General features: G+C 36.2%; 1 protein-coding gene and 1 pseudogene across 1 annotated transcript; one reads left to right on the top strand and one right to left on the bottom strand.

The window, feature by feature from the left end:
* Window positions 1–3,727: 3,727 nt before the first annotated feature.
* LOC147286001 (2-methylpropanoate--CoA ligase CCL4 pseudogene) lies at window positions 3,728–5,839 on the bottom strand (annotated as a pseudogene).
* A 10,938-nt stretch (window positions 5,840–16,777) lies between these two features.
* LOC147286000 (NC domain-containing protein-like protein) lies at window positions 16,778–20,500 on the top strand. The gene is made up of 2 exons (XM_086240287.1): window positions 16,778–17,048; window positions 19,612–20,500. The coding sequence occupies exons 1-2, from the start codon at window positions 16,955–16,957 to the stop codon at window positions 20,283–20,285; spliced, it is 768 nt and encodes a 255-aa protein (XP_086096413.1). The 5' UTR covers window positions 16,778–16,954; the 3' UTR covers window positions 20,286–20,500.
* Window positions 20,501–22,857: the final 2,357 nt, after the last annotated feature.

Here is a 22,857-nt window from a genome sequence, read left to right as displayed (position 1 = left end):
TAAATTATATAATAGGTTTTATGTAATATAAGATGAATATAATGCGCGCTGGTGATAAATACTGTTAAAAAAATGGGTCACTAATTAATAATTATATAAATAACACCTCACATTTGCTCAATCTGACCTATGTACCCCATTGTAAACTCTATTATTTTATTAATCTTCAAATCCAAATACTAACTTGCTGTGTAGCCTGTGTTATGTCTTTTTTAGTTTTTTAACTAATATACCATATTATGTCTTTTTTATAATTTATGTTTACAATTAAACGAAACATCAAAATGACCAAATTAAACCCCAAATAAAATTTTAAACCTTTTTTTTCTTTCCAATTGCCTAAAGACTCTAAATCTCAATCTACCTTAAAAAAAAAAAAAAAAAAAAAAAAATCTTTCCTTTTTTTTTCTCTCTTCTTTTTTTTTTCTTTCCTTTTTTTTTTTTTTTCCTTTTCCTTTCTTTTTCTCTTCTTTTTTTTTTCTTTCCCTTTTCCTCTTCTTCCCAGTTCCCCCGTGATTCACGCCTATCCCCCTACCCCACTCATTCTCTCTCTTCTCTCTCCTCCCTCTCTCTTTTTTTTCTTTTTCTTTTTCTTCTTTTTCTTCTTCTTCTTTCCTTCTTCAGTTCTTCCTCCCCCTGCCCCCGTGACTAACCAGACCTCTTCCTTTTTTTTTTCTTTCCTTCTTCAATTCTCATCTTCTTTTTCTCTCTCCTAGTCTCTCACTCCCTCCTCCTCCATGTTCTCTTCTCTTTGCTCCCTCTCCCTCTCCCTTCCCGATCTCCCTCTCTCCATCCCCGGATCTCTTCTCTCCCTCCTTCGACGACGCGCGCGGCTCTGCCTCTCCCTCCGGCGATGGTGACGGCGGCGGCTCTGCCTCTTTCCCTCCGGTCTCAGCCTCCCCTCTCTCTCTCCGGTTTCTACATTGAAAATTTCGCCGAAATTTCGAAGATTTCGGAAAATTTCGGCGAAATTTCGACGAAATTTTTCGAAATTAATTTGGTATGGTGTTAAAATTTCAAAATTTTACTCCTTGGGTGCAAACATTAAGCAATACATCCAAAATTAATTAATAAGGCTAGTTAAAGCAACGAACTGAGCAATACATCCAAAATTTTCAAATTTACAAAAGACAAGTGCTGGATCTCACCATAGTCCTGTTGAACAAAATTTGTAAATAAATAATAAATATTACCCAACATAATTTCACCCAAATTCATTTATGGAATAAGGGTTTTTATTATTTTGGGTACGACCCATTCAAGATGGAATACATCTCTTAATTATAGTCCCTTGACTCAAGGGAACACCCTTTGATTCCAAATGCAATGAAACCAACGGATCACTTTGTGAGTGTTTAGATTTCCAATAGATAAAAGACCTATTGAAATGAAATTTATTTGTGATTGCGGTTGCACCCGTATTTTAGGTTGCCTACGTACCCACTGCAGGATCAAACCACACGTAGTTCAGAGGTTTTGAGAATTAAATGGGTGGATGACCCATTTAAATGATTTGTGTAATTTGGGTAGGGTTTAGAGCCCTTGGATTTGATTTGAGAAATTAATTCAGGAACTTTTGTGTGTAAAACTAATTTCTGAAGGATTTGGGTGGATTTGATTTGGTGCGAAATTAATTCAAAGAAATTTATATGAATTAATTCCTAAGGGAATTTAGAAAAATTTTGTGAATGAGGTTGAGTGTGAATTTTACTCACATTGCCTACGTACCCATGATGGGATCAAACCGGACGTAGTTCGGTGAAAGAATTTGACTTGATTGGCTTTGTGCCATTTTTGGAGTTGAGTTTAGGATTTAGATTTGAGATATTTGGTTTTGTACCAATTTAAGAGAGATGATTTTGTACCATTTGAGAAAGGTGGTTTTGTACCAATTTGAGAGTTTAAATTTGGGGTTTGAATTTGGTTTCGGTTTTGTACCGATTGAGAGAGTTGGTTTTATACCGATTGGAGAATGTTGGTTTTGTACCAATTAAAGAATTTGGGATTTTGAGGAAAATGTGCCCATTAATATTTTTGTATCATTTATTTGTTTAATGACACATTTTTTATAATGGGCTAACATAAATTTGGTTATATGCCCACAAATATTTTTATATCAATTACTTTATTAATTGATACGTTTCCTATTCTTTAATGGGCAATAAAAATTTAGGGAGAGGTCCATTGGACTTTGTTTGATTTTTATACCAATTACTTGTTATTTGATATATTGGTTTGTAAATTGGGAACTCAATTGGTTTTATCGCTGTCAATATTTTCACCAATAAATTGTTTACTGGAGCTTTGACATAGGCCGGGTTTATTGACCACAAGATTTCAGGTGATAACTTTTGCCCCATTAAAAGAAATGCTAGACATTTATAGCATTTCAAATATTAATGGGTTTTGGAATGGCCTCCACGTTTGTAATCAAGAGGCCTAGTGGAGTGAAACCAATACAAGTCTACTGCCTTTTTATTTGCTAGGCCACTTGTTTAGGTGGGGCAAGCTTGGGAACCTTGCATAGACCATCCGTTGTCCTTTGTTCTCTCCACTTCTTCTTTATCATGGACTGAAAGTTTGGTCCTTTCAAAGCTTTTGGCTACTGTCCATTGCAATGGGTAGTCAAACACTATTTTTTCATTTCCTCTGAATTAGTGCCAACAAGAATAAAAGAGTACTTGAAAAACATCAAACTTAGGAGGCTGCATTTCATAGCTCTTTCCTTTATCCTGAAGCTTCAAGACTTGAGAGCTTCACTTTGATGGGCCACGATCATCTTTGCTTCCAGATGCAACTTGTGCCGACTTCTCTGCAAGTCTGGAATTTAGTCCCATATTTTTTATTGGTTTCCCTCTTCTCTTTATCCTCTCTTTATTTCATAAGTTTGATACAAAAGGACGGAGGCTTGCTACATGCGTGAGGCTTGGTGCAGCAAGATTGTTTTGTTTCTTCCTTTTCTTTTGGTGGAGAAGCACATTTGGCTTTTGCTGGCAAAGTGCAGCATCATTTTATTTTCCTTTTGAAACCCAACACACCATGGCTTCGGCTGACTCTATTTGGTGCTTAAGATATTTGGATTCAGCAGAATCCTTTATGGTTTCAGCCGAAACCAAATTGGATATGGATTCAGCCGAATCCTTTGATGAATTTTTGTGGTTTTAGCCAAAACCGATTGGAAGAGGATGGATTCAGCCGAATCCTTTTATGAACTCTCGTGGTTTCAGCCGAAACCAATTAAGAGAAAATGAAATTAAGCTTTTGTGGTTTCAGCCGAAACCAATTGGAGAAAACTGAAAGGAACAAAAATTAAAGGAAGTGTCGTCTACCTAACTAGCAAAGCTTTGGTGATGGCAGACGCACATTCCTCTTCTTCCTGCAGCCTTTCGGTGTCCTTCCTCCTCTTTCTCTCCTCTCCTTTTTTCTGAATCCCTTATGCTCTATTTATAGAGTCCATGGGAAGTCCAAGTGATGAGATCAGATGGAGATGAGATAACTCTCTCCATTTAAATTTAAACTCATCAGATAAGAGATAATTAAGCTTTCAGATAAATCCACATTATCTCACTTTTCAATTTGTTTTCATTTGAAATTAATGTGGCACATGGCATATGGGGATCTTATCTCAACCTCAACCTTTGTATTTTTTTTGAATTTTTTTACGGTTCAACAAGTCCATATCTCCTTTGGTTAAAAACCAAAAATACATGGACAATATGGGCATTTAATTGTATGAAAGTATTTCTGGTTAACATTCCTGTATAAATGGCCCTGCTGATTAAATTTTCTTTTTATATTTAATGGCACATGCGTCCCAATAACTTTTAAATTATTCAAGGTGTACGCAACTAATATTATATCACTTAGGCCCGCCCTAATACCAAAAAAAAATATTATATCACTTAGAAAAGATATGCATGTCCCCATCAATTATTTTAGTATTACACGGCATCCAATGGCCATTGAGAAATGAAGGCATCCAAGTAAACGCACTGTATATGCTACGACTCTCTGGCTCCCTACCTCCAGCAAGTCTTATTTTTTCTTAATATTTTTTTCTTACTATCCCTAATTAATTAATTTGACTGACCACTAGATGTAAATTTTACATCCGACTCAGCCTGGACTCACCCAAACCTTTGGCAATCTCCCTGAGCAGAAACTTCTGAATCTTCCCGGTGGAAGTCTTGGGTAGCTCCTCCTTAAACACCACCGTCTTGGGCACCATGAAGTGCGGCAGCTTTTCCCTGCAATACTCCATCACATCCTTCTCCGTCGGCTTCTTCGTAGACAATCCCTCTTTCAAGCTCACAAACGCACACGGCGTCTCCCCCCAAAACTCATCGGGTCGGGCCACCACAGCCGCTTCATTGATTGCCGGGTGGGTATACAGCACCGACTCAACCTCCACGCTGCTCAAATTCTCTCCCCCACTTATAATCACATCCTTGGATCGATCCTTGATCTCAAGATACCCATCTTCGTGCATTACCCCCACATCCCCCGTATAAAACCACCCATTTTGTCTCAGACATTTCGCTGTGCTTTCTGGGTCCTTTAGATACCCAAGCATCACACACCCACCTCTCAAAACCACCTCACCCAATGACGACCCATCGCGTTTCACGCCGACTCCTGACTCCGGGTCCACCACATCGATCTGTGTCATCGCCACCGTCCTCACCCCTTGCCTCGCCTTCAGCCTTGCCCTCTCCGCCGCCGGCAACCGGTTCCACTCCGGCTTCCACGCGCACGACACCACCAGCCCCGCCGTTTCGGTCAACCCGTACCCGTGACTCACCACGAAGCCCAGCGACTCGGTCCGCAACAGAACCGCCGCGGGCGGCGGAGCTCCGGCCGTCAGGATGTGAACCGAGTTCTTGAGCGGTTCGTTGGTGGGTGAATTGGTCAGCATGTTGAGGACTACAGGGGCTCCGCACATGTGGGTAACATGGTGTTTTGTGATCAAGTTGTGGATGATTTGCGCGTCGAATTTGCGGAGGCAGATGTTGGTCCCACCCAAGGCCGCGATCCCCCACGGAAAGCACCACCCGTTGGCGTGGAACATAGGCAGGGTCCACAAGTAGACTGGCTGTTTGGGTACGGCCCAGTCGATCAGAGAATTGAGGGTGACGATGAAAATCCCTCTGTGGCAGTGAACCACCCCCTTCGGAGATGACGTCGTTCCGGAAGTGTAGTTTAATACCATTGGTTCCCACTCGTTCTCTGGTAGGACCCACTTGAAGTCTGGATCGCCTGTCTCCACCATTTGCTCGTACCTGCAAACAAAATCAGGCGATGATGGTGCTGTAGGTGCAGCTGCATCGTCGGCGATGAGGACGAGGAGAGGGGTTGGGGTGTTGGGGGGGAAGAGAGAGATGGCTTCGAGGATGAGAGCGTGTGACAGGTGGTCAACGAAGACGAGTTTTGATTCGCTGTGGCGCAGGAGCACGGAGACGGTGCGGGTGTCGAGGCGGGTGTTGATGGTGTTGAGAATGGCACCGGACATGGGGACGGCGAAGTGGAGTTCGTACATGGCGGGGATGTTGGGGGCGAGAACAGACACCACGTGGCCCCTCTTGATGCCGAGAGATGAGATGGAGGAAGCGACGCGGAGGCATCGACGGTGGGTCTGCGTCCACGTGTAGGTAGTGTTTTCGTAAACAACAGAAGGGCAGTCACCGTAGACTGTGGCGGCTCTTTGTAGGAAGCCGATGGGGGTTAGAGGAGAGGAGTTTGCAGGGGTTGGCTTCAGCTCTTCCATTTTCTTCTCTAATAATCTCACACTTCCTAAGTTCCTCGAAATGTGTTTTGATCAGTACGTTTTTTACTTTATTAGTTCTTAGGATAATGCAAAAGTGATATTGTGATAAGGTCCACAGAGAAATATATTTTAAATTATAAAAATCCAAATTAAAGAAACTTTGGTTTCAGACCAAGGAATAAAATTTCGGGTTTTAAGAAAATTTCGATGGAAATTTCGAAGATTTTTAAATTTCGACAAAAATTCGACGGAAACGATGAAAATTATTATCAAAATACAGAAATTTTGAATGAAATTTTACCATATGTTTATTTAACATATTATCTACTATATTGATAAAAAACATTGGAGAAACCTAATTATATAGTATGTTTTATGTTATCTAAGATAAATATAATGTGCGTTGGAGGTAAATACTGTTAAATAAACTTAGTATAATGAATAAATGAAATTAGTATATTTTTTATACTCTATAATCTATACTATATATGTTTATGATATAATATAAGATATTAGAGTTTAGGCCTCTTAAGGTATTTTTTATTATTTTTTATATAAAAATATATTAGAGTTTAAGGTTTAAAAACAACTAAACGAAACTTCAAACTCTTTTTTATCTTTTTAATTGCCTAAAAACCCCAAACTCCAATCAACCTTTAACTTTTTTTTTTTTTTTTACCCTTTTTTGTTTCTCTTCACATGATAATAGTATCCATTAAGTACATGACACAGTACCTTTTTTGTTTATCTTCACATGATAATAGTATCTATTAAGTACTTGAATCTTAGCTGTGCGTTGGCCTACCCCCAAAAAAAGAAATAAAAGCTACATCTACCTGTTAAATAATATTCAACTCCAAAAAATCAAGACTGACCTTGTGAAACATGGAATAAGGAAAGCTTTTACTCTAATTTTAGAATCATTAATTTGTTGACCAACAACAACAATTTGAGAATTATCTAATTTTCTTGACAACATTCAATAACTGAAATTGTATTTCCAACCCATATTCACATAAACTACAAATGATTTTCTATTTGCATCATGAATTGTAAAAGAGTAGTGCTAGAAATCCTTAGTATTAATGATAATAAAAATAGTAGAAGCCATATTTTTATTAGGAGTACCTGTAATGCAATTAAACAGAATTTAATAAAGTTTAAGATTTTACATTAAAGAAAAAATCAATAGAAATCTAAAAGATCCAAACTCGATACCCACCACAAAGCATCATTAATTCAATTATTGAAAACACTTGTGCACCTTAGGAGGAGGACTTTCAACACGAGTCGATCATGTGGATGAATGTGCTAGTCATTTTTTCTTTTTCTTTTCCCCCCCCCCCCTGTTTTTTTTTTTTATAAAGGCAGTAGGCTACATGGGTCATAGCCTCATAAAGGCAGTAGACTACATGGGTGATGGGTCATAGCCTTATAGAGGTGGACAGCTAGCTAGCTGACTTGAATATTGTTTGGTGAGTGAAATTTTTTTTTTCTTTCTCTTTCCTTCGGTCCTTCTCCTTTCTTCCTTTTCCTCACCTTTTCCTTCCCATGGCAGAGACACTTCTTTCCTCTCATTTCTCTTTCCCAAGTACCAGGCTATCAGTCCAGGTGCATAAATCTTTTCCTCCTTCTCCTTTCTCTCTCTTCCTCTTCTCCTCTCCGATCTCTTCCTCCTCTCCTTCTCAATTTCTTCTCCCCTCTTGGGCCACCGAGATCTGCCCGGGATCTCCCTCTCTTGGGCCGTTGAGATCTGGCTAGAGTTGGCTGGGATCTCCCTCTCTTGCGAAGAGTGCAGACAGAGAAGGAGAAACTATTGGAGAAGACAGAGAAGGAGAAATTGTTAGAGAAGATAGAGCGAAATTTCGAACATTTCGGTAAATTTCGCCGAAATTTTTGAAATTTCAAAAATTTCGGCGAAATATTGACGAAAAAGTGTTAAAATTTCCATACCTCCCAAAAACGAAATTTTCGGCGAAATTTCGCCGAAAATTTCGAAATTTAACTCCTTGTTTCAGACCATAAAAAAAAAAAAGATAAATTACAATTTAATACCTCAACTTTATCTCGGATTTCAAGTTAATACCTCAAGTTCAAAAAATTGCAATTTAATGCCTCAATTTTCATTTTGTTTCAAGTTAATACCTCCGTTAGTCTGGTCGTCAAAAAAGCTGTTATCTGATGACGTGACACACCACTAAAAGACTTCATTTCAATTTAGTACCTCAACTTTACATGTTTTTTAAGTTCATACCTCAAGTTAAAAAACTTGCAAATAAATAAATGTTTTCCAGTTTTATCTTAACTTCACCCCAATTTTTGACCCATCAAATCTTCACAAAAATCAACAATTTTATTCTTATTTTGAAGCTATGAATCTCCTCTTTATAACCATATAGAAATAATTCGAAAAGGAGCTATGAAACGCGAAAGAAGTAGTCACAAATTAGGCTACCCGAAATTGTCAATTTGTTTGGAAAATTTGGCACTTTCGGGTAGCCTACTTTGTGACCAATTATCTTGGGTTTCATAACTCCTTTTTGCATGATTTTTATATGGTTGTAAAGAGGAAATTCATAGCTTCAAAATAAGTATAAGATTGATAATTTTGGTAGAGATTTGATGGATAAAAAACTGGGGTGAAGTTGAGATAAAAACTGGAAAACATTTATTTATTTGCAAGTTTTTGAACTTGAGGTATGAACTTGAAAAATATGATAAAGTTGAGGTACTAAATTGAAATAAAATCTTTTAGTGGTGTGCCACATCATCAGATAACGGTCTTTTTGACGGCTAGACTAACGGAGGAATTAACTTGAAACAAAATGAAAGTTGAGGCATGAAATTGCAACTTTTTAAACTTGAGGTACTAACTTGAAATCCGAGGTAAAATTGAGGTATTAAATTGTAATTTACCAAAAAAAAAAAAAAAGAGTAGACTTTGATTTCGTCCAAGTTATGAAAGTGCCTAAAATGATCTAGTTGTTATCTACTCTGCCCTTTCCTCTTTCAATCATTTTTCTTGGCAGATTTGGCAGATTTGGCAACTGTCTATTAGGCATTCTTGATAAAAATAATTTAAAAAGAGACTAAGGACTTGTTTGGGAATGTTTATGTAGGAGGCACTTTTGTTAGAAAGACTAGGCTTGTTTGGCAGTGCTTTTAGAAGGTTTAAAAACGCTTTCAAATAGTCAAAAACGATTTGCTTATGTTTGGCAAAAAAAAAATAAGAAGCGTTTTTGGATTCTAAAAGCACTTGGAAGCGCTTTCGGGTGAAGCCTTCACCTGGTAGGTGCTTCCGTATGAAGCGCTTCCAAATATATTAACAAAAAGAACTATAATTATTTTCAAAAAAATCTATGAATTTCTAACATAAACGCTTCTAGTGAAAACAATACTGAGAAAAAACACTTCCTACATAAGCACTCACAAATAAGCCCAAAATTTTGTTGAAAAAAATCCAAGTGTTTCTTGTGACTGTACTTGGAAGCGTTTCCTGAAGAAGCACCTAAAAGCGCTTTATATTATTTTGCCAAACATATTAAAAAAAATAAAAATAAAAATAAAAAATAAAAAAGCATTTTTGAGTATTGAAAGCACTCCAAACAAGCCCTAATAGCCATAGGCATTCGTCCGTTATTTGAGAGTTCTCGATCCCTTCCTAGTTCCTACCAACAAAAAATAAAGAGTTCTCGATCTCTCTCAAATAAAAAATATATATATATATGTTAGCTTTGGATTTTTTTTTTTTTTTAATGTTTTAGATCTGGATTCCACTAGTACACTTTCACAAAAAAGATTCCACTAGTACTGCTCTTTTTAATCATGTGCTGCAGCTCTTTTATAATTAAAGGAGGAAAAACATTTTTTGTTGCGCCAATTTGTATTTTCATTCCTGTAATTCAATCTTATTTGCATTCTTCATCTGATAATTTCATTTCATTAGCACTTCAAACCATAAAATCAACATATTTTCATCCATCCATTTAATTATTTGTTTGTTTTTATTTAAAATGACCTTCGGTTTATTAAAGAGCACTCTTTCATGTTGGCATGAGTTGTAATGTTGCATTCTATATATTTGACCAATTGTATAGCACATCGTCCAAGAGTGGTATGTTGGGTATTCATGTCTCATTGCATGCATATGGTGTGGAATATTTTGTCTTGATCGATCTCTTTAAAGGAGATAAAGATTCTTCCTAGTGAAATGAATGGCCATGCCATTGATACTCTTGCTCAAGTTTTTTTGTGGAAGGGTGGTCTCGGTTATCAACATGGTACAGGTCATGGAATTGGGTCTTTTCTAAATATTTGTGATAGAGCCTCCTCCTCTCTGATACACCAAGATATTAAATAAAAGAAAATAACAACAAAACATAAAAGATGGACAGAGCATAAGAGAGAGTAGAGAGAATTCAGAGTTCTATTCTTCTCATTAGACTGTTTATTTATAGGCTTACAAATGATAGAAACAGTTAATGATCTAATGCCCATAAATCATAAGTTACAAATCACTAAATGTGATCATTAGAGCATATGTTACAAATCATTCAAATGTGTAACTTATGGACATTATGATGGTCATCCATATTAATCCATATATTTATAACACTCCTTCCTATATGTCCACCAATCAATGATAGTTGCCTCATTAAATCTTTGCTTAGAAAGCCCAGTGGGAAAAAACCAAAGCGAAGGAAAAAAAGTAAAACATCATGAATCATTGATATGGTGTTGGATGAGCTTATGTTGCCTCGTTAAAACCTTGTTAAGAAAAATTCGGTGGGACAAAAACCTAATCGAAGGAAAAAAAATACAACACACATATATCCATAATAGTATACTTCTTGATGCTCCCCCTGACAAGGATCTTCCCCTGATGATTGCATGCTTCAATTCACTACAACAAAAAACTCTTTCCACAACGTTTTAACGTCATGGAAGGGTTTTCATGGCGTTTTCTAGGCGCCGCGAACCACGTCCTAGATACCGGTGCCATGGAAAGGGTGGCCCTACTACGACACCTGAAAAACGCTATTTTAAACAATTTCTATGACGTTGAAAAATTGTCATCCTTCCACACTTGTTATGGCGTTTGATTCGTGTCATGTAAATTCTTTCCATGACGTTAATGAATTGTCATTGAAAATGGTTAACTTTTAATGACTTTCAGTACATGTCATCTAAATAATTTACATGGCATGGCTCAACGCCATTGAAAGGGTACAATTTATATGGCGTTTGAGCAGTGTCATGCAAAACCTTTCCATGGTGTTATTTCAATGTCATTTAAAATGGCTAACTTTAGATGACTTTCAGTAGCTGTCATCTAATTGTGTTTACATAGCATGATTCAAACGCCATTGAAAGGATTGGGCCTACAATGACACTTGAAAAATGCCATGTTAAAGCGTTTCAATGACGTGTGTTAAACGTCATGAAAATCCTTTCTATGGCATTGTTTACATTGCCATTGAAAAATTTTAACATTAGATGACCTAAATCATCTAATTCTGCCATGTTTGAAATGTCATTGCTTTTGGTGACTTTACAGGGATGCCATGATATTGGGTGTATTTGAAAAAAATAATGATAATACTAATCAATTTTTATCAAATGCATGTATTATGGCAATCTAAAGTTAAACCAATAAGAATGACAATACCAAATTAGAATTCACATTAAAGGAAACCAAATTGTTCAAGGTTTTCCACCATTACAACAAAAGAATAATTATATAGTAATGAAATTCTAATACATATAATGAAATGTCATTTAATAATATAGACATTGTTTCTAGATAGTACATGTACTACTAGAAACTTAAAGAGGAAACTACAGATTTGGTCTACTTATTTTATAAGAAAAATTATATCAAAATGACTAATAATATACCCTAATTTTTAGTTAAGGACTCGCATTTCATTTTGACTCAATTAAGGATTAGTATTAACCAAGTATTTCAATTAAGGATATTCTGTCACTTTCGTTAGTATTTCCGTTAAAAACTAATCATGTGACCTGCACATGACCAGTTTGCAAGGGAAAGAAAGTATTTTAATTTTTTTTTTATTATTGAATGTATAAATAATTAATAATTAAATGAAAAATGAAAAATTGAAAAAAAAAAAAAAAAAAAAAAAAACTAAGAGCCCAGCAAGGCAGCAACCCAGCCACTCCCCACTCCCCCTCCCCTCACTCATCCCCTCCCTTCGACCCCACCACCACTGACCAGCCACCACCCACCCTTTTTTTTTTTTTTTTTTTTTTTTCTCTCTCTCTCTCTCTCTCTTTTGTCCCTTTCATTTTTTTTCTCCCTCTACTTCCGAATCTTCCCTGCTGAGAAAGAGGGGTGGGTAGACTTCCCCCTCCTAATCTAGCCTCAGCCCCATCCCCTCCCCGGTCCGCCTAACCTAGCCCTACCATGACTCACTCAGCCCCAACCTTGCCTCGACCCGCCCAGCCCAAGCTCAGCACACCCCACACCCGAGCCTCACCAAGACCCCATCCCCACTCCGGCCGGTGATGATCGATCCCCCTCCCTTTCGCCAGCGACGCCCCCCACCCGAGCCTCAGCTCCTGATCGAAGAGACAGTGATAGTGAGCAGAGAGAAATGAGAGAGGAGAGAGGGAAATGGAGAGGAAGGGAGGATTGGCCAGAGTTGCTATCTGGGAAAAGATGGTGTGGGCGGTCGGTGGTGGCTGACTGGGTTGTTTTTTTTGTTTTTGTTTTTTCAGTTTTTTCATTTTTTATTTAATTATTAATTATTTATACATTTAATAAAAAAATAATTTGAAAATACTTTTTTGCCCTTGCAAACTGGTCATGTGCAGGTCATATGATTAGTTTTTAACGGAAATTCTAACGGAAGTGACAAAATATCCTTAATTGAAATACTTGGTTAATACTAGTCCTTAATTTAATCAAAGTGAAATGCGAGTCCTTAACTAAAAAATGGGGTATATTATTAGTCCTTTTGATATAATTTTTCCTATTTTATACCTAGTTCAATTTTGATCAACGATCTTTTTTAAGTTCTATTTTGGTCCACTAATTGTTTCATTTATTCAATAAAGATCCAGATTTGTGACTTTAAATCCTTTGGGTTGTGTTTTCTTCAATTATAATTGAAGTATAAGTTATATTTCATCATTTTTTAGTCATAAAAACAAATTTGAAGTATTAGAATCTAACAGAATTGAGATTGGGTGAAGTTTGAAAAATTAACAGTTTTGGGTACCCTATTTTGGGGTCAATTATCTTGAGTTTTAGAACTCTAATTTGAATGATCTTTATATGGTTGTAAAGAAGAAATGCATAGCTTTAATACAAGTATATGTTTGCTGAATTTGGGTGAGATTTGATAAGGTAAAAGGCAGATCAAATTTGAACAGAATTGAGATTGGGTGAAGTTTGAAAAATTAGCAGTTTTGGGTACCCTATTTTGGGGTCAATTATCTTGAGTTTTAGAACTCTAATTTGAATGATCTTTATATGGTTGTAAAGAAGAAATGCATAGCTTTAATACAAGTATATGTTTGCTGAATTTGGGTGAGATTTGATAAGGTAAAAGGCAGATCAAATTTGAAAAAACAAATTTAGACCTTTATTGAACAAGTAGAACAATTAGTGGACCAAAACATAACTTAAAAAAAATTGTGGACCAAAATTGAACTAGGTATAAAATAACTGGACTAAATCTGTAATTTCCTCAAACTTAAAATATTGTCTCAAAATGCACATATCCTCAAAAGCCAACCTATTAGTGGTAATTTGAGTGAGGATGATTCTATCCAAAAAGTATCACTACTTGTGAAGGTCATTCTTGATTCCACTCTTTGCTTCTTGATTTGCAGTGACAATGATAACAACAAGTGTGAGCAAATAGGCTTTTGGATGAAAATAAATCATGCGCATCAAGTCATTGGCCATATGTATGTATGAAAAGCTAAATCCCCAGTTGATATAAACTCTGATCAAACTCAAAGCAAAGCTTTAATTAATCAAAGCTAGCAAATTATACAAGGATGTTGCAGAGGACAAAAATGATGAGGTTGGAATCTGCCAGCAAAATAGATAAATTTGGGACTTCCCAGGCCTAGAGTCCATTCTCAACTAACCACTAGAGATGAGGCAACGCCAAGGTATTAAATTTCGAAATTTTCGGCAAAATTTCGCCGAAAATTTCGATTTTTTGGGACGTCGAAATCGAAACGAACATTTGTTAAGTTTTCGTGATAATTTCGCCAAAATTCTCGAAATTTCGGCGAAATTTTCGACGGTGACACAAACTCAGCCCCCGATTGCCTTAGAACTCTGTCTCTTCGCCCAAAAAACATGTAAACGCTCAAAGCCTCAAACATTAAAAAAAAACAGACACTTACATGGCTGTTTAGAGGAGAATCGCGGAGATCGACGAAGAAAAAAGGGGCGGCGGCAGGGGGGAGAAAGATGGGGCCGTCGATGGCAGAGGGGCGGCATGGGGGAGATGAGGGTGGGTTGAGGGCGCGGCAGGGGGCAGCAGAGCAGAGATCGACGGAGAAAAAGGGGGCGGCGGCAGGGGGGAGAAAGATGGGGCCGGCGGTGGCAGAGGGGCGACATGGTGGGTTGAGGCCGGCGGTGGCAGAGGGGCGATAAAGAAAAAAAAAACTGGAGATGGAGAGTTGGAGACTCAGTGACTCACGGCCAAACAACTTGGATATATAAATCGATGGATAATAAAAGAAACAGAAAGCTGAGGAACCCAAAGGCCAAAGCGTGTATTTTTATCTCCTCAATTACACATCCCTAGACAAGACTGATAAGAAAGGTCAAGCAAAGCTTTTTCAAGTATTAAATCTTTCTTTCTTCCTAGATTCTTTTGTCATCTAGCTCTCACTTTCTTTTATTTTTCTTTTGCCTTCAAATCTCTCTCAGTCTCACGGTCACGGGGGAAAGGAAAAGGAAGGAAAAAAAGAAGGAAAAAAAAAGGAAAAGAAAAAGAAGGAAAAAAAGGAATAGAAAAAAGGAAAAAAAAAAGAAGGAAAAAAAAAAGAAAAGAAAAAAGGAAAAAAAAAAAAGAAGAAGGAAAAAAAAAAAGAAAAGAAAAAAGGAAAAAAAAAGAAAAAAAAGGGAAAGAAATAATAAAAAAGATAAAAAAATTAAAAGGTTTAGGATTGATTGGGGTTTGAGGCATTTGGGCAATTGTAAAGAAAAAAAAATGGTTTTGAATTTTTTTTGACCGTTTTGGAGTTTCGTTTAATTATTTTTAAACCCTAAGTCAATAAACTTTAATATATTTTTATATAAAAAATAATTAAAAATACCATAAAGGGCCTAAATCCTAATATCATATATCATATCTTAAACAATATAGAGTATAGATTATAAAATATATAGGGTTTAATGTATAGCTTATAGAGTATAAATAATATACTAATTTCATTTATTCATTATACTAATTTTATTTAATAGTATTTGTCTCCAGCGCACATTATATTCATCTTATATCACATGAAGCCTACTATATATATAATTAGTTTCTTCAATGTTTTTTATCAATTTAGTAGATAATATGTTAAATAAACATATGGTAAAGTTTCATTCAAAATTTCCGTATTTTGATAGTAATTTCCATCGTTTCCATCTAATTTTTGTCGAAATTTAAAAATCTTCGAAATTTCCGTCGAAATTTCCATCGAAATTTCCATCGAAATCCGAAATTTTATTCCTTGGGCAACGCACATCTAAATTCTCAACTCTCAAAACAAAAAAATTTGGGACTTCCCAGGCCTACTTTCTTTTCTCAGTTCTCAACAAGCGGAAGATCACTGTAACTCGGATTTGGATAATTTTCTGCTAAAAAATGGAAACCTTAGGATTTGCCTGAGATGAGATCACACGGGGAAATGGATAAAAAAGAGTAGGCAAATTTTGAAATTGGTAAAGCAAATGTTCCAAAAACGAGGTATACTCACCTAAGTGCACCTCAAAAAACCAAAGGGCGCCATAATTGCTAAACCGGCACTAACTGATGTTTTCCTCCCTACGCCAATCCACGCAAGACGCGTGTCAACGCAGGGAGGAAAATGGGGCATTTGCGGAACCAAATTTCAATGGATCAGCCTAAGTCATGCTCTGGGCCGAGACTTAACTCTCTGGCTCTTAAAAGCTTATGTTCAAAGCCCAAGGAGTGAATTAAGGATCAAGGTCCAGAGTATTAATCAAGTCATGTGTGTTAATCAATCCTCTATACACACCCACTCACGAAGTCATGGGATTAAATTCCCATAAACCCATGATCTTCATCTTTTTCTCTAATGTTCTACTGCATGCCCAATATGGATAATGGAGGATATGAAGATCATGGTAACCCAAAGATCAAGGAAAATCAATCTTATAAATACCCACATGAAGAAAGAACAAAGGTACGCAATTGATACCCATTGACAAGCATACTAAATTGAGCAAATTCTCATTTAGGCGTCGAAGTGTCATTGCAGGTATAACCCCCTTCGAAACCAACGTCCAAGATCGAGAAAATTGAAGAAAGCGTTCAGTTCATCGTCACTCCTAAGGTCAGATTGCTCATTATTTTATTGGTTGATTGACTAACTTAGATTAGAGATTTTTAGCATCAACAAATTATGAAAACTTGACATTTCTTAGTTTGACTAGGAAAACCTCCATTTTAGCTCAAAATGTTAGGATTTCTGCTCATTTAACCTACAAAACACTAAACTAAGTTAAAATAAACTAAATGATCAATGACATGGCAAGAATCCAACTAATACTAATTTGTTAAGCCGTTTACTACTTTACCTATAGGAATGCTGACTGAGATGTTATAATTCTTCTTTTTCTTTTTTTATTTATGAAAGGGAGATGTTATTATTATTGTTATTAGTTATTAACTTATTATTATCATTAACGTCTGAAAGTAACATATCAAAAAGGCAAAAGTAAAAAATATCAAATCAAATAAAGAGAGAAATGGCGTTGGACACAAGCGTGTTTGTATCAAAGGAAAGAGTCGGAACTAAATTAAAGAGAGAGGTGTGCAGAAAAACTTAGAGGCGAAGGAAGCGATTGCGTGCCCTCGCCTATCTATCAGTTTTTCAATTTTTGAATTTGGGATGAATTGATGAGCTTTCGGCATTCAAATTACAAGTTTGATCAAAATCAGCAGAGAGAGAGAGAGAGAAGGAATGGGAGTGCTGTCCAACAAGATCCAGAGGGAGCAACTGAAACCCGGAGATCACATCTATTCATGGAGGCTCGCCTACCTCTATGCCCATCACGGTACTCTTCTCCTTGTCCTCTTCTTTCTTTATAGTAATTATTTTTTTTATCTGCTTCATTTTCATGATCGTCTGCTATATAGCTTTCATTTCCTACATTTTGCGGATACCCAAAAACAAAATTTCATTTTTTGTATTGATTGGATAATTAGGATTTCGAATTTTTGACCCACTTATATGATAGTTAAAACTTTTGGGCAAATGTTATTGGGATAGAATTGGATCTCCAACCTTTTCGTTTTTTGTTTTTGTTTTTCTGTGTGCAAGATTGTTTTTGTTTTGTTTTGTTTTGTTTTTTTTCTGATTTACTACATGAATAGAAGAATAAATGACTGTAGGTGACAATGGGTTGCTGTTTGTATTTTCTTTATGTCTTGCATGATTATGGTTAAAATTTGTCTTCAGTGGAAAGAGTAGTTGGAATAGCAACAATCAGAAGATTTTGTTTTTGGCCTGGAACCTGAAGAAAATTGAAAGATTTTTTAAGAAGTTATTTTGGTTATCAGACTAAAATGGCTCAAAGTAGCATTGAGTTTACAGTTGAGCCATTTGTATGGTTAGTCAATAGTCAATGCAACATTTTAAACTTGTTTTGTCCTAGTTTTAATCAACAATGTAGATTGCACTGCTGTTAGGTATTGTGTTTAGAAAATGCTAATAATGGATGATCCCACATCAGATACTAACCAAAAGAAAATTTGACTACCGTCCCTTGTCTTAAACCTCACAAGTTTGGAAATGCCATCCCAGCCTTTGTAATACCTTTCTAAACACTTGTCCCAAAAGAAGATTTAATCTCCCTAGAATACCACCCACTCACTCAATACCGTATATTTCTAAAATCAATCTTCTCCACAACTTATTTCATTCCAAACCAAATATCCACCACCATTTCCTATTAAAGCTTGATTAAAGGGTTTCAAAGCTCTACATCAAGAACCTGTTCCCGACCAGTGAAATGATCCTCACCCCTTTGCAAAGGAAGTTCATACGAAATTATTCTAAGCATTCAGTAGGGGTGGCAGTTCGGTTTTGTTTCTCATGTTTGTATTAGGTTGAGACACAGATATTCAACTAAATGGGTATGACACCAACACAACACCATTATTAATCATGTCATAATTTCTCAACAGGAATACAACTTGATTATTAAACAAGTAACAATATATGACACACTTAACTCGTTAGATGAGCTGTCCAAGAAAAAATAAATAAACAAACAAAGCATCCCATCATGTCTTTTTCATTTCCGTATGTACAAAATGCATTCCACCAACACCATGCAAAATTTAATTTTTCATACACCACAAAAAAGGACAATAAAAATATTCAATTCTCCACCCTTCTCAAACCAACTTTCATCACCAAATAATCTATAAAGAGAAACAAATAAGATAGTTAAAAGGCATAAAAAAAAGTTAACCATAATTGATATAAAATAATAAAATATGTCAGTTGTAGTGAATACAAGTGTAACAGATTATATAATGTTATCTAACATTATGACAGATTATATGATTTTACATATAGCAACTATTATAACAAACTCTTCTACAAAATTATTATAACAAAAATGTACATAGAACCAAAAGGAATTATCATAAACCAACGGAAATAGGAAATAAGCCAATAAAGCAATTAAACCATATTGTATAATGTATAACAGATCATTTGAGGCAGCATGTGATTAATTTTATAAAAGATGCTTGAATTTAGGATATCTCTACTCTGTTTAGTAAACATTGTCTCATATTTCTTATGAGTAACACTACCCCCACCACCACTCCCCAAAATAGTAGTAATTTTACAAAGTTGTAGAAGTTGTACGTGTATTCATCAATAGAGCAAATAATTTATCAATCATCTAAAGATAAGAATATTTGTGTATCAACCTAAACAGTAGGTGCCCTAAATATATTAGAAAAGAAAAATTTAGCTACTGTATCAACCAAACTGCAAACGTTGTGTATCCCTATTAGTTTATTGTTTTTTTTACAACATAAAAGCTCCATATAAAAAAAATATTTAGTCACATAATTAAAACACGGTTGGGGCACAGAATAAATAATCATTATATATATGATCAACCAAAACAGCAGGTAGTGATTTGAATGATTCATACATACGATCTTATACATTGCTCTTGATGTAATATACATATGATCAACCAAAATATATATTTGGAGAATCAAATGTTAGGACTCAATCAAATGTTAGGACTTTTTGTGTGAAAGATATTTCATACAAATTAAAAATTAAAGTTTATGTTGAAAACTTTAAAATGTCTGAGGTAAGGGGGTGTGACTTTATTGCAAGTAATTACTCCTTCCCTCCCTTCCTCCCTCCCTCCCTCCCTCTCTCTCTCTCTCTCCCTCCCTCCCTCCCTCCCTCCCTCTCTGTAGTGTTTACGACTGAAAACATACTTATGCAGTTTAATCTTGTTCTTTTCCTTTTCATCCTGTTTTGCACCTTTCGCCAGTTTTCTGTATTATATATGTGGAGAATCTTTGTGTCATGTTGGCAAACTGGGCATTGCTGATTATTTGTCTGCCATGTGACCTCAGGGATATATGTTGGTGAGGAAAAGGTTATCCACTTCACTCGGGGAGCTGGCCAGGAAATTGGCACAGGTACTGTGTTAGACCGCATCCTTCTCAGCTCATCTCCAACCCATTCTTCAGACATTCCCTGCCCCAGATGTGGTGATCAATCAAGGTTTGATGGTGGTGTCATGTCTTCTTGCATAGATTGTTTTCTCGGTGGCGGTGTTCTCTACCTCTTTGAATATGGTGTCACTCCAGCTTTCTTTATCGCCAAAGCTAGAGGGGGTACCTGTACCCTAGCCTCATCTGACCCACCTGATGATGTCCTTCATCGTGCTTCTTTCCTTCTCCAGAATGGTTTTGGGAACTATGACGTTTTCAAAAACAACTGTGAAGACTTTGCAATATACTGCAAAACAGGTTTTCTTGTGTTTACTAGCATTAGTGTGGGCAGGAGTGGGCAGGCAGCCTCCATTGTAGCCGCTGCAAGTGCTATTGTTTCTTCACCGCTTCGATTTCTGACTACTAGTTTTACTGGTCTGGGTGCTGTGGGTTGTGGCATGTATTGTCTTAGTCGATTTGTTTCTGATATTGGAATTCGTCGTGATGTTAAAAAAGTTCCGGTCGAGAGACTTATCGCTCCGTTGGGCGCAGATGAGTCAGAGGTTGCAACTGAAATGGCCAAGAAAGATTAATTTGTGTGCATAACAGAAGTTGTATGGCTTAAAATAAGGTTAGACCTATGATTATTGAATGCATGGAGGATTGTTATGTTGCTGGAGGTTTGTTTTTTCTTTTTTAAATCTGGAATTTTGCTGGAGGTTGTCATGATAACTATGTGCCTGCTCTCCATTTGATTTAACTGTAAAATATTTATTTCTTTGTTGGTTTATTGATTGTTTTGGTCGAATTGTTGGTTATTTATTTATGCAAGGCAGAATGGCAACTTGTAAGTATTGTCCACTTAGTTCAATGACTTCAATTTTCCTTCACAACCATGACATTAAGGCCATCTTATCTACAACTATTTTGCAATGACTCTGTAGCGTTGTTATTTTTAGCAGGTCACTTAAGAAAGATCAACAAATAGAACGGCCAGTTCTTTTTGCTGCATGTTCTAATTTTATTTGATTTTTTTTTTTTTACTTCTTATCTTTGTAATAAGTTAAACAAAAAAGACTGACCATACAAATGTAAATGCACTAGGTTAAAACCCAGAAAAATCAATTTAAAAATAAAAAAAATATGGTTCATGGACAATAAAATCTGTACAGTAAAAGCCTACAAAAGTTTTTTTTTTTTTTTTTTTTGTTAGGAAAACAAGGTCTATGGCCACTTAAGGATTTATTTCTCATCTAAACAGTTACATATATGACATATAAATATAAAGATTACGATCTAAATAGTACAGAGCTATACTATATGGTTACTGTAACGTGCCAGTTGAGGGGGCAACATTATTACTATTACATTTTCATTTCGGATACCTACCAAAGTAGCTGGGGAGTTGGGTTCGATTTCTGGCTTAAGGGTAAGCCCTCTTACTTATGGTGTGTTTGCTTGTTTGAGTTCAATTTGAAAATATTCGGTTTTATGAGTTTGGTTTATAAGTTTAAAGAATAGGGTTTTGAAAACTTGTTCTTAAAGAAATCGGATTTCCCTAGAGTTTTTAGAAATATGATTGGTTGTAGACCCAACATCATGTTTTTAAATGAGCTACCATTTCTACCTAAAAGAGAATTCAGCATGCTTATGTGAGTGTTGTGCATTGGTGATTAAAAAGGTGCCTGAAGTATCCATTTGACAGCAATTTCTGGAAAACTGACTTGTCTGTATTCTTAATTGGCCATAAAAACCTGGATCCTCCATTACCTCCACCACTCAACCCCAAGCTCTTACTCCTACCTTCCAATCCAATTGCATTGTTCCTCTTCACCTTCACAAACCCTAGCTTTATGGCCGATGACGACGACACCGACCATCTAGATTCGGTATTAGTCGCGCGAGAGCTTGATCCACTTGGTCTTGAGATGCAACCTGACAACCTCCACCTTCAGATCTCCAATCATCTTCGTCATCACCTCCTTCTCCTGATCCATGATGAAAGCAATTAAGCAAATACCGTAGCGGTTGATTATGGTGTTGAGGCGACAATTTGAGTGAAGAAACAATTAAGAAGAATGGCTTTCACACATCGAGTCGCGGGCAATCTCAAAGCTTCGCTTTGGGTTTTGGTTCGCTCTCTGCTTCCTCCATTTCCTATATTGTTTCTGTGTTATGCTTTTAATGGGATATGTAAATAGAATGGCCTTCACTTTAATTTTCAGACCGACTGGGGCTTCACTAAAGTTTCAGCTAATTTTTGGATCTATGCTAAATTTATTAAATTGTTTTGTGCTAAAACTAGACTTATTAACAAACGGTTTAAGACCAAAACCATAGAAAATGGAGCTTTGATGATTTAATGGTGAATTTCTTAAGTCAGCTTTGCTTATAGGCAGTACTGTGATTTATGAAGAAAAGGAAATTTCATGGATTTCAATACACAACTTACAAAACCCCATTATACATGAGTATTTTTGTACACCAAACTCAGTAAGTCTAGATTCATACTGGAAATTCTCAGTGCATTTGAATGTGTGTGGAACTGTGGATTTTCTTAAAAATTTACGAGCACAGCTCACTCAATCTGTTTGCAAAAACTATTGAGCTTAATTTTGAATAACTTGTGAGGTAATTTTCTTTATATCTTGTATGGTAAATTGTTTTGGCATTTTGAGTTCTTGGAACTCCACGTGTTTCAATAGTGCTAGAGAAATCCCATAGCTAAGAGCTATGAGGATATTTTTAAATCAATCTAGCACCAAGTGACACTCTTGAGTTTCCTTTGAACTAGCAGTAACTAGTAAGAGTCTTTTAATCTCTTTGATGGTTTTTACTCATTTTCTTAGGGAAAAAGGTTTCAAACAAGTTTTTAATTTGAATTAAAACCTTTTAAAAGTGTTTATAACACTCACTATATATGCATATATGTTTTATGTGGTTCTCTCACTGGTTCAGTTCCTCAAGCCCTCAATGGGGTTTTCCAACCTTTATGCAGTTGACAAATCTCCATGAAACCGAGAATGGATTCATTAAGAATGATACATTAGTTGCTGAAGTTGAAATCCTTGTTGTGTCTGAGATTAAGGTTTTTTCATGAGAGAGATCTTTATCATTAACATTTCAGATGGTTCCAATTTCTGAATTGTATTGGAAACCCTATGA

Source organism: Dryas octopetala, chromosome 4 (genome assembly GCF_963921425.1).
Source record: "Dryas octopetala chromosome 4, drDryOcto1.1, whole genome shotgun sequence".
In the NCBI taxonomy this organism is placed as follows: domain Eukaryota; kingdom Viridiplantae; phylum Streptophyta; class Magnoliopsida; order Rosales; family Rosaceae; genus Dryas; species Dryas octopetala.
Note: the sequence above shows the minus strand (reverse complement) of the source record. Positions and strands in the feature narration are given on the sequence as shown.